The sequence below is a fragment of the Salvia splendens genome, unplaced genomic scaffold (genome assembly GCF_004379255.2).
Source record: "Salvia splendens isolate huo1 unplaced genomic scaffold, SspV2 ctg813, whole genome shotgun sequence".
Taxonomy (NCBI): domain Eukaryota; kingdom Viridiplantae; phylum Streptophyta; class Magnoliopsida; order Lamiales; family Lamiaceae; genus Salvia; species Salvia splendens.
This window is the reverse complement of record NW_024599491.1, coordinates 9574-23195: the sequence shown is the minus strand read 5'-3', so window position 1 is coordinate 23195 and position 13622 is coordinate 9574. Positions and strand designations below refer to the sequence as shown.

The window sequence follows — 13622 nt, the reverse complement described above, 5'->3', positions numbered from 1 at the left end:
AGATCGACGGTTGCAGCTTCCTAATTCCAAAGACTAGGTAGCTAGTAATCTCATGGTCAAATGATTACACAAGTTGTGGTGAAAGCAAATAGTTTCTTCACTCCCGAGCTCCACTCCATCCTCCATTTGTACACAAATGATGAGTGCAAAATGTGTGGCTTTCAAGTAGATAGATATAAAGTGTGTTTCTTTGCCCGACACCATAAAACACAAAGCTCATCATCTCACTCAAGAAGCTACATCCAACGCATGTGTGATGTCTGTCAAATCATATTGCATTCATTCTAAGTGTGCAATGGGATACACACATTCTATGCTACTGCCAATCACTTCTACTGTGGATGTATCATTGCCAAGGCTCCCATCTTTCCATCCATTCCCATTCCCATTCCCATTCCCATGTGCTTCAACACAACATCAGGCTATGGCAGAAACATCTATATATGATGTAGGTAGGGGCATTGCCACTTCACCACCACCCTGTTGTGTATCAACTAACCAATAACCTAAGCTGCAACCTCTGCGCTACAAGGAAGGTTTGTGGCCCTTGGATTTCATACATATATTGATTGTTTCTAATAAAGAATTATCTCTTTTATTACGAATTGTTTCATACAAATGTGAGACCTTCAACTGCTTGTAATAAACTATTATGTAATGTTTTCTTTTCAATTGTTTGGTGTTATAATTATGTGTTACTTTCGCTATTGGTAATTAAGAATTTAACGTCATGAGACCACACGCTCAAATATAAATTGTGGTCATAAATATCAGAATGAATCAAAATACAGACTACTATAAGTCTATAACATGGAGGAATTATTTCTCTCTTCCTAGATTCAATAACGGAACTACTATACAGTAAATATTATAATGTAGACCTGTAAGTATGTATTTTATTTTATAACAATGACAAGCAAGAATTTGCAAATTAACCAAATAAACATTGTCACTAGGACACAAATCACATTAAGTATGTAGGAAGCAACTTCCACAATTATGAGTACTAGTCAAGTTTAAAAGAAATTGTTTCACACGTCCACAAATAAAGGGGCAGAGCCCATGAATCTTATTACTCCTATTACATTTATTGCGGTCCAAAGCATAGTATATTAATACTAACGCCTTTGGACCCAAGTAAAATAAAAGCATTTTTTTCTCTATCTATTTCCACCTTTATGAAAAACACATTAATTTGGGATTCACGTGTCTCCATGTGTTGCAATTTTTTCTTCTCACTACAAATTAGTGTAACAACTTTCCATATTATAATATTTGTTACCTCTAATATATTATAAAAGGTAAACGATCAATGAGTTGGATTGCTCAAACCATTCAATGACATTACAATAGCAGAATGGACGCTTTAATACATAGAATCGAAATAATTATGAAATTAGATTAATATGAAGGAGATCAAACTCAAGAATGAAAAATTATATGGAAAGAAAAACTAAAAAATCATACCAAATCTTTAAGACAAGCTAATTGCCAGCTCTAACGCAGCTGTCGCAGACTTTTTTCTACCCAACATTGATTCTCATTTCTCACTTATTTTCATTTTTCGTGTGGGTGATATACGGAACTTATTAATCAAAACAAATTCTACACTATATTACAAATTTGATCAAATATATAGATGTATGTAATTACTCAACTGAAATCTATTTTAAGTTGTCACACATGCATACTTAATCGGTCAGCACCAATAATATCCACAGAAATTCATAGATTCATAATTGTAATAAAAAACCTATAATAAGGACTAGTAATAATAAATATGTCAGCCAATTTAAAATAATCCTCTGAAAATTGGATAAGTAGAATAGAATCAGCTCTGAGTCATTTTCTCAACGTATCAGAAGTCTCTTAAATTCCAAATTCTGCAAAGCAAACTTTTCACACTCTTCACGCACTGAGAAGAGAAACACACAATGCACGCGAAGACGGATTCGGAGGTGACGAGCCTTGCCCCGTCGTCACCGGACCACAACCGGCGGGCGGTGTACTACGTGCAGAGTCCGTCGCGCGATTCGCACGACGGGGAGAAGACGACGACGTCGTTCCACTCGACTCCGGTGCTGGGGAGCCCCATGGGGTCGCCACCGCGGTCGCACTCCTCCGTCGGCCACCACTCCAGGGAGTCGTCAACCAGCCGCTTCTCCGGCTCGCTGAAGCCGGGATCGAGGAAGGTATCGCCGAACGACGTCGGATCTGGGGGCAGGGGACCGCGAAAGGGCGGACTGACGAATTGGAAGGACTGCGATGTGATTGAAGAGGAAGGATTGCTGGAAGATGAGGAGTCACGGAAAGGTCTGCCGCGTAGATGCTATTTCCTTGCTTTTGTTGTCGGATTTATTGTGTTGTTTTCGTTTTTCGCCTTGATTTTGTGGGGAGCTAGCAGGCCGCAGAAGCCTAAGATCACGATGAAGGTGAGTTTCTCCTTTGACCACGCTTTTACTGTTTTTTGTTGGGTTGATTTCGATATTTTGTAGTTTGTTGAGCTCAGAATTATGTTGAATTGAGAGTCAAAGCTTGTTAGCTCTGTGATTAGGATTTGCTCGACTTATTTATGTTGGATTGTGATTCATATGAATCAATTTATGTGGCATTGTGATTTCATTGAAAATTTGAATTGCGTTGATGATGGTGATGATGTTGTGGAGCTCAAAAACAAGGCTCGTTAGCTCTGTGATTAGAGTTTGGTTACTTATTTTGATGAAATTGTGTCCAATTATGATTTGTATGAATCAATTGGCGAAGGGTTTGTGATTTTGGAGGTGATTTGATAGAATTTGAATTGTTTTTTGATGATGATGCACAATTTTGATGTTGTTGAATTGAGATTGTGACATTTTAGTATTTTACTGATATTAAACAGAGCATTACATTTGAGAGATTCATGGTTCAAGCTGGTTCCGATTCCACGGGGGTATCGACAGACATGATTTCCATGAACTCGACCGTGAAACTAACCTACCGCAACACAGCTACATTTTTCGGAGTTCACGTCACCTCAACTCCAGTCGCTCTCACCTACTCGCAGCTCACCATTGGCTCAGGCACCGTAAGTCTCCACTCTGTCAAAGCCATCTGACAAACGCCGAGTGCCATCGAATGATTTTGGTTTGTGGCATTGCGTTGCAGGTGAAGAAGTTCTATCAATCGCGTACCAGCCAGAGGAACATGGCTGTGACTGTAATAGGCGACAAGATCCCATTGTACGGAAGTGGTACGAGCTTGAGCACCCCCACGGGGATCACCACGCTCCTTGTGCCGCTGAAACTGGAGTTCACAGTCCGGTCGAGGGCTTATGTTCTTGGCAAACTGGTGAAGCCGAAGTTCTACAAGAAGATCGAATGCTCTATCGTATATGACACCAAGAAGCTCAACGTGCCCATCTCCCTCAAGAACTGCACTTACAATTAATGGGAGATGAGATGAGATAAGATGGTTACATTGTTCATATCTGCTGAGGATTGATTGAGGTAATTTCATAGTGTGACTTATTAATTTATGAATACATGAGCTAAGTTGAATAAGAACTCTTGAAGTTCTTCATGTGTCTGTTTATATTTTATCTATAGGCCTTGTGTGACTTATTAATTTAATTTATTTTTGGTATATTGAGTTTGGATGTATTCTTCTGTTGGGGTTAAGGAAGTGTATGAACTCTTTAGTAGTAGAAGTGGTATCAGTGGCGGACGCAGGATTTTTATACTGGGGGTCCAAACTCCTGTTAACAATTGTTTCATATTTTTAGTGTCAATGTTGGCGGGAACAATCCCGATACGAACAATATAATACATACTCCCTCCGTCTCGCACTACTCGCACGTTTCCTTTTCGGCACGGAGATTAAGGAATGAGTGTATAGCAAAGTCAAATATTACGGCTGTAGGTGAAAATTTTTACTAAAAATGGAAAGAGTGCAAATAACTTGGGACGCCCAAAAAGGAAATAAGTGCAAGTAGTCCGGGACGGAGGGAGTATATTTTTATGAGGCTAAATAATACTCCCTCCGTCCATAGTATATGTCACACTTTCCTTTTTAGTTTTTTTTTATTCAACACTTTCCTTTTTAGTTTGTCCCACAAAAGATGTCACATTTTCTTTTTTTAGAAAAAACTCTCTCACATTAATATAAATATATCATTTTCGCTCTCCATCTAATACACAAAATAACACCTCTTAAAATCTCGTGTCAATTCCTAAGTGTGACATCTACTTTGGGACGGAGGGAGTATTGAAGAATAATTTTTTAAAATAAAAACATAATTTTAAAATTAAATAACAATTGTTTCATATTTTTAGTGTCAATGTTGGCGGGAACAATCCCAATACGAACAATATAATACATATATTTTTATGAGGCTAAATAATACTCCCTTCGTCCATAGAAGAGCGACATTTTAACCAATTGGGCTAGGTCGAATTTTAGTAAACCGAGTATAAATATGTTATATATAAGAAAATCTAAAATTGTTGGGGGTTCGTCTATATATGTCCGCCACTGTGGTATATATACTTATGTGTCTTACTTTACCCACTAGTTTCCATTTTGAATATTTGTTTTTATTTATTCTTAATTTCAATTTTTATGCTTTAGTTGAAGTACTTACTTATTAACTACTACTCCGCATCTATTATATAATTATATCCAATAAGAAATACTTATAATCATTTCAGCAATTAAGTTTGCAAGTAGGGTGTATTCATTTTTTAAATTACAGTTTTTAATTAATTGTTAATCATGATCCATAATTATATTATAAACTGGTATTTCTTTAAAAAATAAGTATGATTTATATAAAAAAGTTTGAGACACTAGATTTGCATTTGTATAAGGCACCGGAAGCGCATTAATCTATTGCATTTGCTATCACATCCACTAATTTGCCAATAATGATTACTAGAATTTGTTAAATAGTAGATTCGAATTAACAAGGCCATGATATTCTTCCACAGCAAGCATAAAGCAAAACGTTCTCCAAATTTTGCTTGATTTCAAGATATATAAATATATATATATAATATATATATATATATATATATATATATATATATATATATATATAGGGATGTATTCATTTCCTTTTCTCATATTTCCTCCTATTTCCTTCTTGATCTTAGCCGTTGATTTCCTGTATCCAATGGCCTAAATTAGTGTGTTTAATCATTTAATTTAATGATTAAAAAAAACGAAAAGGGCTTAATTGGTAATCAATAATTTGGTTGGTTATGGCAACTTCCTAAATTTACTCCAACTCAATCTTCACGGTTATTATTCCTTGCCAAACGCCATTGACGTGAATTTCTCCATTACATCTGTGCTTTATGAGAGGCAGCGACGGGGAACAGAGGTTGATGCGACGTCGGCTCTGTGCTGGATCGCGCACAGCCATGGCGGGAGGAAAACAGCAACATCCGTTCAATGGCGACCCTAGTGGTGGCAGCGGTGGCTGATCAACAGCGATGATGGAGAGTCGCGGCTGCGACGAATCGCAGCGGCGCTGAGAGAAGAAGATAGGCGGAGAGCTGAGCTTTCGAGCTCGCCGACGGTGACGACGGAGTACAGATCGGAGGGCAGAGAAAGCGAGGTTGGAACATGGGTAGTAGCTGCGCGAAGGACAGCAGCCGTGCAGCAGTTCAGCGACAGAACGCCGACGAAGGAGGGAGAGCAGACCTAAACAATGGCTGACGGTGACGGAGAATTTTCTAAGAGAGAGGGAGCGCTGCGTGAAAGGAGATGCTATACTTTGTTGAATTCTGATATGTAGAGTATAATGCGCAGTTTAGTTTCTGTAATGCATCATATGTGATATGTAATGAACATTGATCTTGACCCGTTTAATTAAACTTATGCAGTGTTTCGATGTTTGGCTCACGTTTCCTGTTTTCCCTAAGGGTTTAACAAGCCTAGGGGCTAGGGTGTAGTACGTTCTAAGTCTAAATAACATTGTCCAAATACACGAGATGCAGTATTTCATCTGGGGTCGCACATTCATAGCGTGTATGTTTTTTTAGTGATATACATAATGTACATATTATATAGTATAATGCGCAGTTTAGTTTCTGTAATGCATTATTTGTGATATGTAATGAACATTTATCCTGGTCCGTTTGATTTAGTTGTGCAGTGTTTCGATGTTTGGTTCACGTTTCTTGTTTTCCCTTAGGGTTTAACAAGCCTAGGGGCTAGGGTGTAGTACATTCTAAGTCTAAATAACGTTGTCCAAATACACGAGCTGCAGTAATTCATCTGGGGTCGCACATTCATAACGCGTAGGTTTTTTTTACTGATATACATAATGTACATATTATATAGTATAATGCGCATTTTAGTTTCTATAATGCATTATTTGTGATATGTAATGAACATTTATCCTGATCCGTTTAACTTATGTTGTGCCGTGTTTCTATGTTTGGTTCACGTTTCTTGTTTTCCCTAAGGGTTTAACAAGCCTAGGGGCTAGGGTGTAGTACGTTCTAAGTCTACATAACGTTGTCCAAATACACGAGCTGCAGTAATTCGTCTGGGTTGTAGAGTATAATGCGTAGTTTAGTTTCTGTAATGCATGTTTTGTGATATGTAATTCACATTTATCCTGCCCCGTTTAATTTAAGTTGGGCCGTGTTTAGATGTTTGGCGCACGTTTCTTGTTTTCCCTAAGGGTTTAACAAGCCCAGGGGCTAGGGTCTAGTAAGTACACATTAATAACAACGTTAACAAAGACCATTAGTTTGATTTATAAAACTAGTGTTTAGTTATAATCGCGGATATGCACTAATTTTGACTGATTTACATAATGTACATATTATGTAAGAGACGAGGGCCCTTTCTTCCTCTACGGCTCTTCGGCTCACCCTTAGGGTCTAGGGTCTATTTATAAATCAAACTAATGGTCTTTGTTAACGTTGTTATTAATGTGTACTTACTAAACCCTAGCCCTTGGGCTTGTTAAACCCTTAGGGAAAACAAGAAACGTGCGCCAAACATCTAAACACGGCCCAACTTAAATTAAACGGGGCAGGATAAATATGAATTACATATCACAAAACATGCATTACAGAAACTAAACTACGCATTATACTCTACAACAAATGTACATTACGTACATCTGTTTTAAAAATGTCTACGCGCTATGAACGTGCAACCCCAGACGAATTACTGCAGCTCGTGTATTTGGACAACGTTATGTAGACTTAGAACGTACTACACCCTAGCCCCTAGGCTTGTTAAACCCTTAGGGAAAACAAGAAACGTGAACCAAACATAGAAACACGGCACAACTTAAGTTAAACGGATCAGGATAAATGTTCATTACATATCACAAATAATGCATTACAGAAACTAAAATGCGCAATTTCACAGTCATAGAGCATATTCTCAAATACACACAAAAAGTTATATAATGCATAATTCAGTACAAATAATGCAATGACATGCATATATGATGCACAGGATTTTGATCCGTTTTCTGTATATGGATTAGTATAGTTATTGTGTAATGTACGAACGCATTATTTGGTGTAGGCATTGCATTATGCACTAGGATTTGTAAATTATGTGGTTTATGTTAAGCAATATGAGAGTTAATCGTACACGTATATGGACAAATAACATAATACACACTACATTGTAAAATAACGTGGACTGCATTTAAAATAAAGGCAATCCGAATAAACGACATGCACAAACTGTTCGGCTGCGTGTTTGAAATTTCACAGTCATAAAACATATTCTCAAAAACAGAGTACTGCCCCAAAACCAATCTCCGTAACCGCCCTTTTCTGTCTTGGATTTAACTGCTTCAAGTAGTTAAAAAATTCCAGCGGTGGTCGTCTACAGTACAGCCGATTAGGCTTTCGTCCCTTTAGCTGTTTCTTTTCAGCATCACCTGCGACCGCACTGGGAGCGCCCTCTGCCAACCTATCCCTGAACCTCTTAGCCAAAGCAACTGGTATAACATCATCTACTGTATCATCTATTTCTGATTGTAGCCGCTTCTCTGAAATAGAACAAACAAAGAAAACTATCATAACATTTTCAATAAAGTCTATATAATACTTATAGATGTTCACATGATAATGCATTAAATATTACTGATAATGCATTGTCTCAACATGATAATGCATTAAATATTACTGATAATGCATTGTCTCAACATGATACTGCATTAAATAATACTGATAATGCATTGTCTCAACATGATAATGCATATAATATTACTAATAATGCATTGTCTCAACATGATAATGCGCATGGGTTATACATAAAATATAGTAAACTGTATAAATGATACCATTCATATAATGTAGTCAATACTACAAAAAATGCAATATTATAGTTTCAAAATGCATTGCCCACACAACATAATAAAAGAAGCTCATTCAAACTGAGGATCTATGGCAACACATCCAAATCCCTGAATAATGCATAATTTAGTTAACTTAATGCATAAATAATGTTCTATACTGCATAGTCTACACTATTAAATGCACAAACGAACTGATAGTGCAGCGTCTCAACATGAAAACGCACATGTGTTACACACATAATGTTTGAAACTATATACATTATACAACTCATATAATGCATTCAATAGTAGGAAAAAAAATCCAATTTTACTGTTTGCCAATGCATTGGCCACACAACATAATACAAAAAACACATCCAGACTGAGCAAATATGACAACACATCCAACACCCTTAATAATGCATAATGTAGTTACCATAATGCATAAAGTATGTTTCATAATGCATAGTTTACACTAAAATATGCACATACAAACTACTTCACGAGTTTAATCAACACAACACAAAACACACGACACTATGCACATTGCATAATTTACTGCACATAAAGAATACCAATCATATAATGCACAATATACTCCAAAAAATGTACAATTACAGTTTCATAATGCATTACCCACACAAATTGATAAACCTATTCCATCCGGACTGAGCACATATACACCAACAGATTAAAGAACATTGTAAAGTTATTCCTTTTTAAACTGGATAATGAGCAATCAACAGAGTTGCAAATACCCTTTCACGCAAGCAACAAATAAGATATTGAATAGCGTCGGAAATTTCACCTGCATCCTCTGATGCTTGAGAGAGTGGTCGACCTCTCGTGGGCATTTGCAAAGTTGAATGCTTTCCATTTACATACCTGCAAGATTTGTTGAATATTCGTCGAAACGAGTCAAGGCCGGTCGATTTGTGGCAGATGCAACCACGGTGGAGTGTAATCACCGAAATATGTCACGGAGGCTGTCAAAATCGATTTGTGGGAGATGTAACTAGGGTTTTAGAGAGTGGAAGGAGTGGGGAGAGTCGAATCGTATGCTGGAGAGAAGTTGGAGAAAACTGAAGAGGCGTAAGATTGCAAATCGCTTAAAATTCGCTATTGCCAAAAATATGGCGGTTCCATTTTACTAACTTTACTATATTACCCCATAATGCACAACTAAAGGTTCTATAATGCAACGCGGAAATCATTATTAAGGATTAACGTGGTCCGTTGATTGAAAAGATCTAACGGTTATTAGTAAGAAGAGAAAAGAATCTAAGAGTGGAAAAGGAGAATAGTGCTCCCCTATATATATATATATATGTATCTCGATATAGTGCATGCAATAATAAAATGGCAGTCAAATTAATGTATTTTTTCCAGTCTGAATAAAACAACATCAACATTCATTCCAATTTCGATTTAAAAAAATGTGTAAATGTAAACCAACAGTGAGATCTAGAAAAATGAGAAGCAGAGTAGTATTTGGAAAAGTGATGGGAAATATGAAAGAAATTAGAGTAAAGATTAGAGGTAGGAAGGGAGGTATATAGTAGTGGAGTCATGTTCTGCATGTGGTGATGGTGTAGGGGTGGACGGGGCCTCCGGCTCTGAAGATATGATATGACGATATAGTGATATGTCTTGCGATATAGTTAGGATGATATGACGATATAGTGATATGTCTTGCGATTAAGGATGATCCTAGGTGAGATTGATCGACTCTATCATCCGTCCATGTGTAACATTGGACAACTCCATAAATCAACTTCTTATGATAGCTCCTCCATCTTAGTCCTTACCCCTCTCTCAATTGTGCAATTTTCAGATCTCATTGTGACGTACAATTTTTGTCAAAACTCCCTCAGGGCATCAATAACCCCGTCCCCATTTCCGGCCCCAAGTCCCCTCCACGTCATCATTCCTCTACAGTTGCGGCCCAGGCCCCAACTGCTGTAACCCTGAAGGTTGCGGCCCGGGCCGCAACTAATAAATGACATTATTCACAACTCCAACCTATTTTGAACGTAAAATAAAATACGTTGAGCAATTATAACACGAGCAATTCATTTTTAATACAAAAATAATAAATTATAAACTAAAAAATATACAAAAAATTAGAGTAATAAAAAAAATGCAAAAAAAAATAAAAAAATTAAAATTCTGCAATACACGTTGCCCTTCTCCATCTCCTTCTTCCCCCTCTCCCCCTTCTTCTTCTTCTTAAAAATGCAAAAAATAAAAAAAAATTAAAATTGATGAAAAAAACGTCGCCCCTCTCCATCTCCTTCTTCTTCCTCTTCCTCCTTCTTCCCCTCTCCCCCTTCTTCTTCGTCTTCTTAAAAATGCAAAAAAAAAAAAAAAAAAAAATTAAAATCGATGAACAGTAGCGGCCCGTCACCGTGCAACCCCGTCCCGGGCCGGGACGCGGGACGCTCCCCAGGCCGGTCACGCGTCACCGGGACGGGCCTGAGCCGTGCCGCCCTTCCGTGTAATGCATGGGACGGGCCGGGACTCGCGAGATGCGGCCCGGCCCCTTGCGTTACGCATGCTCTCAAACCCAAACGATAGCAGGCCACATCAGCAAATCGACTAGAACCATGTTCATCCAACAAATTTCATAAATTCCATTTGATGGATCCGTATGATGTCCAAATCATAAAAATAAAAAGGAAAAATGGATATTAGTCCCTAAAATTATAAATTTTACCAAATTTTGGTAGCATTTCACACAAACTTCAAAATTAATCTAAAATATTACTCACTCCGTTCCATAGTAATAGAATCATTTTGTCATTTTGGTACGTTCCAGAGTAATAGAGTCATTTCTTTTTTTAGTAAAAGTCAACATATTTTTCCACACCTATTTTACTCTCCCTTACTTTTTTCTCTCTTCATCTCTCTACCTTTTTCATTTTCCACTTTATTTTCCCTTTATTTAACTCACCTAATACAATTTTTCTTAATCTTCGTGCCAAAAAAAAATGCCTCCATTACTATGGAACGGAGAGAGCATAAATTTAACATTTTATTTATTATTTTCCACGGCATGTCAATCAACATATTCGACTAACTTACATGCATTTATTTATCCTACTTAGCATTGCTAACTCACATAGAATAAATTTTGCCTAAAATATCTAATACGTTGGGTTAAATAATTCACGGATTGGTTTACCTAGGCAGCCAGCCTAAGAGCATCCACAACGGCGGCCGTCCCGGAGGACGTCCGACCGGCGTGCCGGATGTCCGCGTGGGACGTCCGCCATTAGGCAGCAGGAGCCAGACGCGGACGTGCGTTGCAAACACTGGAGTTCCGCGGCATTCCGGGGACGTACGTCGTGACGTCCGCCATTGCGGGTTCCCGACGGACGTCCCGATTTTTTATTTTAAAAAAAAAACTCTATATATACGGCTCGTTGAACTTCGTTTCATTCGCACCAATTGTTTTAACGGGTTTCTCTCTCTGCGTTTCTTTTATATATCCAGAATGGCTAGTGGTAGTGGTAGTGGTGCGGGTGGTAGTGGTGGAATTTCTGATGACGTACGTCGGCGAATTAGAGAACAGTTGCGGGCCGTTACGTCCAAGGAGATAAATCGCGCGATACAAGCGGCCTTGCAGCAGCCGGCGGTACCTCGACCCATCCATCGTCGAACTATAGTACCCCGAGACCACATCGCTGCACACCGTCGATTTTATGAGGACTACTTCGCTCCGGAGCTGCGGTTTGGGGAGAACATGTTCCAGCGACGTTTTAGGATGCATCGTCCGCTATTTCTGCGTATCGTGGGCGCTTTAGAGCGTCGATACGAGTATTTCAGGATGAGGGAGGATGCGGTTGGTAAACCCGGTCACACGCCCATACAGAAGTGCACTGCCGCAATCAGGCAGTTGGCATACGGAGGTGCGGCCGACATGTTCGATGAGTACCTCCACATCGGCGAGACGACTGCCCGCGATTGTCTGAAGTATTTTTGTGATGGCGTTAGAGAGATATTCGGGGATAGGTATCTTCGGAAGCACACCCCCGAAGATTGCCAGGCTCTGATGGATATGCACGGGAGTCAGCACGGGTTTCCGGGAATGTTGGGCAGCATAGATTGTATGCATTAGGAGTGGAAGAACTGCCCCGCCGCCTGGAAAGGGGTGTAAACTACCGGTTTCAAGGGCAAGAATCCCACGATGATCCCTGAAGCGGTAGCTGACTACCGGCTATGGATTTGGCATGCGTATTTTGGAGTAGCCGGGTCGAACAACGACATCAATGTCCTCCAGTCATCGCCCTTTTTCAACGACCAGTGCATGGGTGTTGGTCCGGCCGTCAGTTTCGTCGCCAACGGCAACCAGCACAATATGAGCTATTATCATGCACAATATGATTGTCGAAGATGAAGGTCCAACACTGACTGATTGGGCCAATGATGATGTTGATGCTGCTGGTCCAAGCCACGGCATGGCCGCTGACAATGTACGTATGGGGATACCCCATGAATAGGCCGATCGAGTCCGTGCATTTGCCGACATGCGCCAACGACAAGCCCATATTCGACTCTAGAACGATATAATTAAAGAGCTATGGGCGCGGAGGGGTCGTCGTTGATATTTAGAATGTAATTTATTTAGACTTTTTTTTTGTTGAAATGTACTTTTTTATTTTTATTATTTAATGAAATTATCATTGCATTTTCTTCGTCCGTATTCGTGTCGAAATTTTAATTCCGTAAATTGTTTAATTCCTTAAATTGTTTAATTTGGTGAATTTGTGAATTTTTATTATTGTGGATGTCCGTCGGGATGTCCTTGGGGATGTCCGCCATTGTGCAATGGGATGTCCTTATGACGTGGCAGTGCAGTGAGATGTCCTTAGAGCATCCACAATGGCGCCCGTCCCGGTGGACGTCCGACCGGTGTGCCGGAGTTTCGCGCGGGACGTCCGCCATTGTGCAGCGGTGACGCGGATACGGACGTCCGCTGAGGACACCGGAGTTCCGGGACGTCCGCCATTGCGTTGACTCCACGGACGTCCGCGCGGACGTCCCGATTATTTTATTATTTTTTTTATTATTATGGGAAGTCCGTCGGGATGTCCTTGGGGATGTCCACTATGCAGTGGGATGTCCTTATGACGTGGCAAGAGGTATTTTTGGGATGTCCGTGGAGATGTCCGTCAGGACATCCGCACCACTGTAGATGCTCATGTGGCAGGAGGTGTTTTTGGGAAGTCCGTCGGGACGTCCGCGGGACATACGCACCACTGTGGATACTCGAAATTCAATTGAACTTTTCTTCATAATTCCACTGTCAAAAGATAACAAT

The 13622-nt window shown here is 39.4% G+C and overlaps 1 protein-coding gene across 1 annotated transcript; it reads left to right on the top strand.

Moving 5' to 3' along the window:
- The first annotated feature begins 1801 nt into the window (after positions 1-1801).
- LOC121791447 lies at positions 1802-3659 on the top strand. The gene is made up of 3 exons (XM_042189400.1): positions 1802-2432; positions 2882-3067; positions 3148-3659. The coding sequence occupies exons 1-3, from the start codon at positions 1935-1937 to the stop codon at positions 3427-3429; spliced, it is 966 nt and encodes a 321-aa protein (XP_042045334.1). The 5' UTR covers positions 1802-1934; the 3' UTR covers positions 3430-3659.
- The last annotated feature ends 9963 nt before the right edge of the window (positions 3660-13622 follow it).

Excerpts from the sequence above, each read along its gene's own strand:
- LOC121791447 (XM_042189400.1), top strand. The coding sequence starts at position 1,935 with ATGCACGCGAAGACGGATTCGGAGGTGACGAGCCTTGCCCCGTCGTCA. Across the intron at positions 2,433-2,881 it reads AGCCTAAGATCACGATGAAG|AGCATTACATTTGAGAGATT; the intron begins GTGAGTTTCTCC and ends GATATTAAACAG. Across the intron at positions 3,068-3,147 it reads TCACCATTGGCTCAGGCACC|GTGAAGAAGTTCTATCAATC; the intron begins GTAAGTCTCCAC and ends ATTGCGTTGCAG.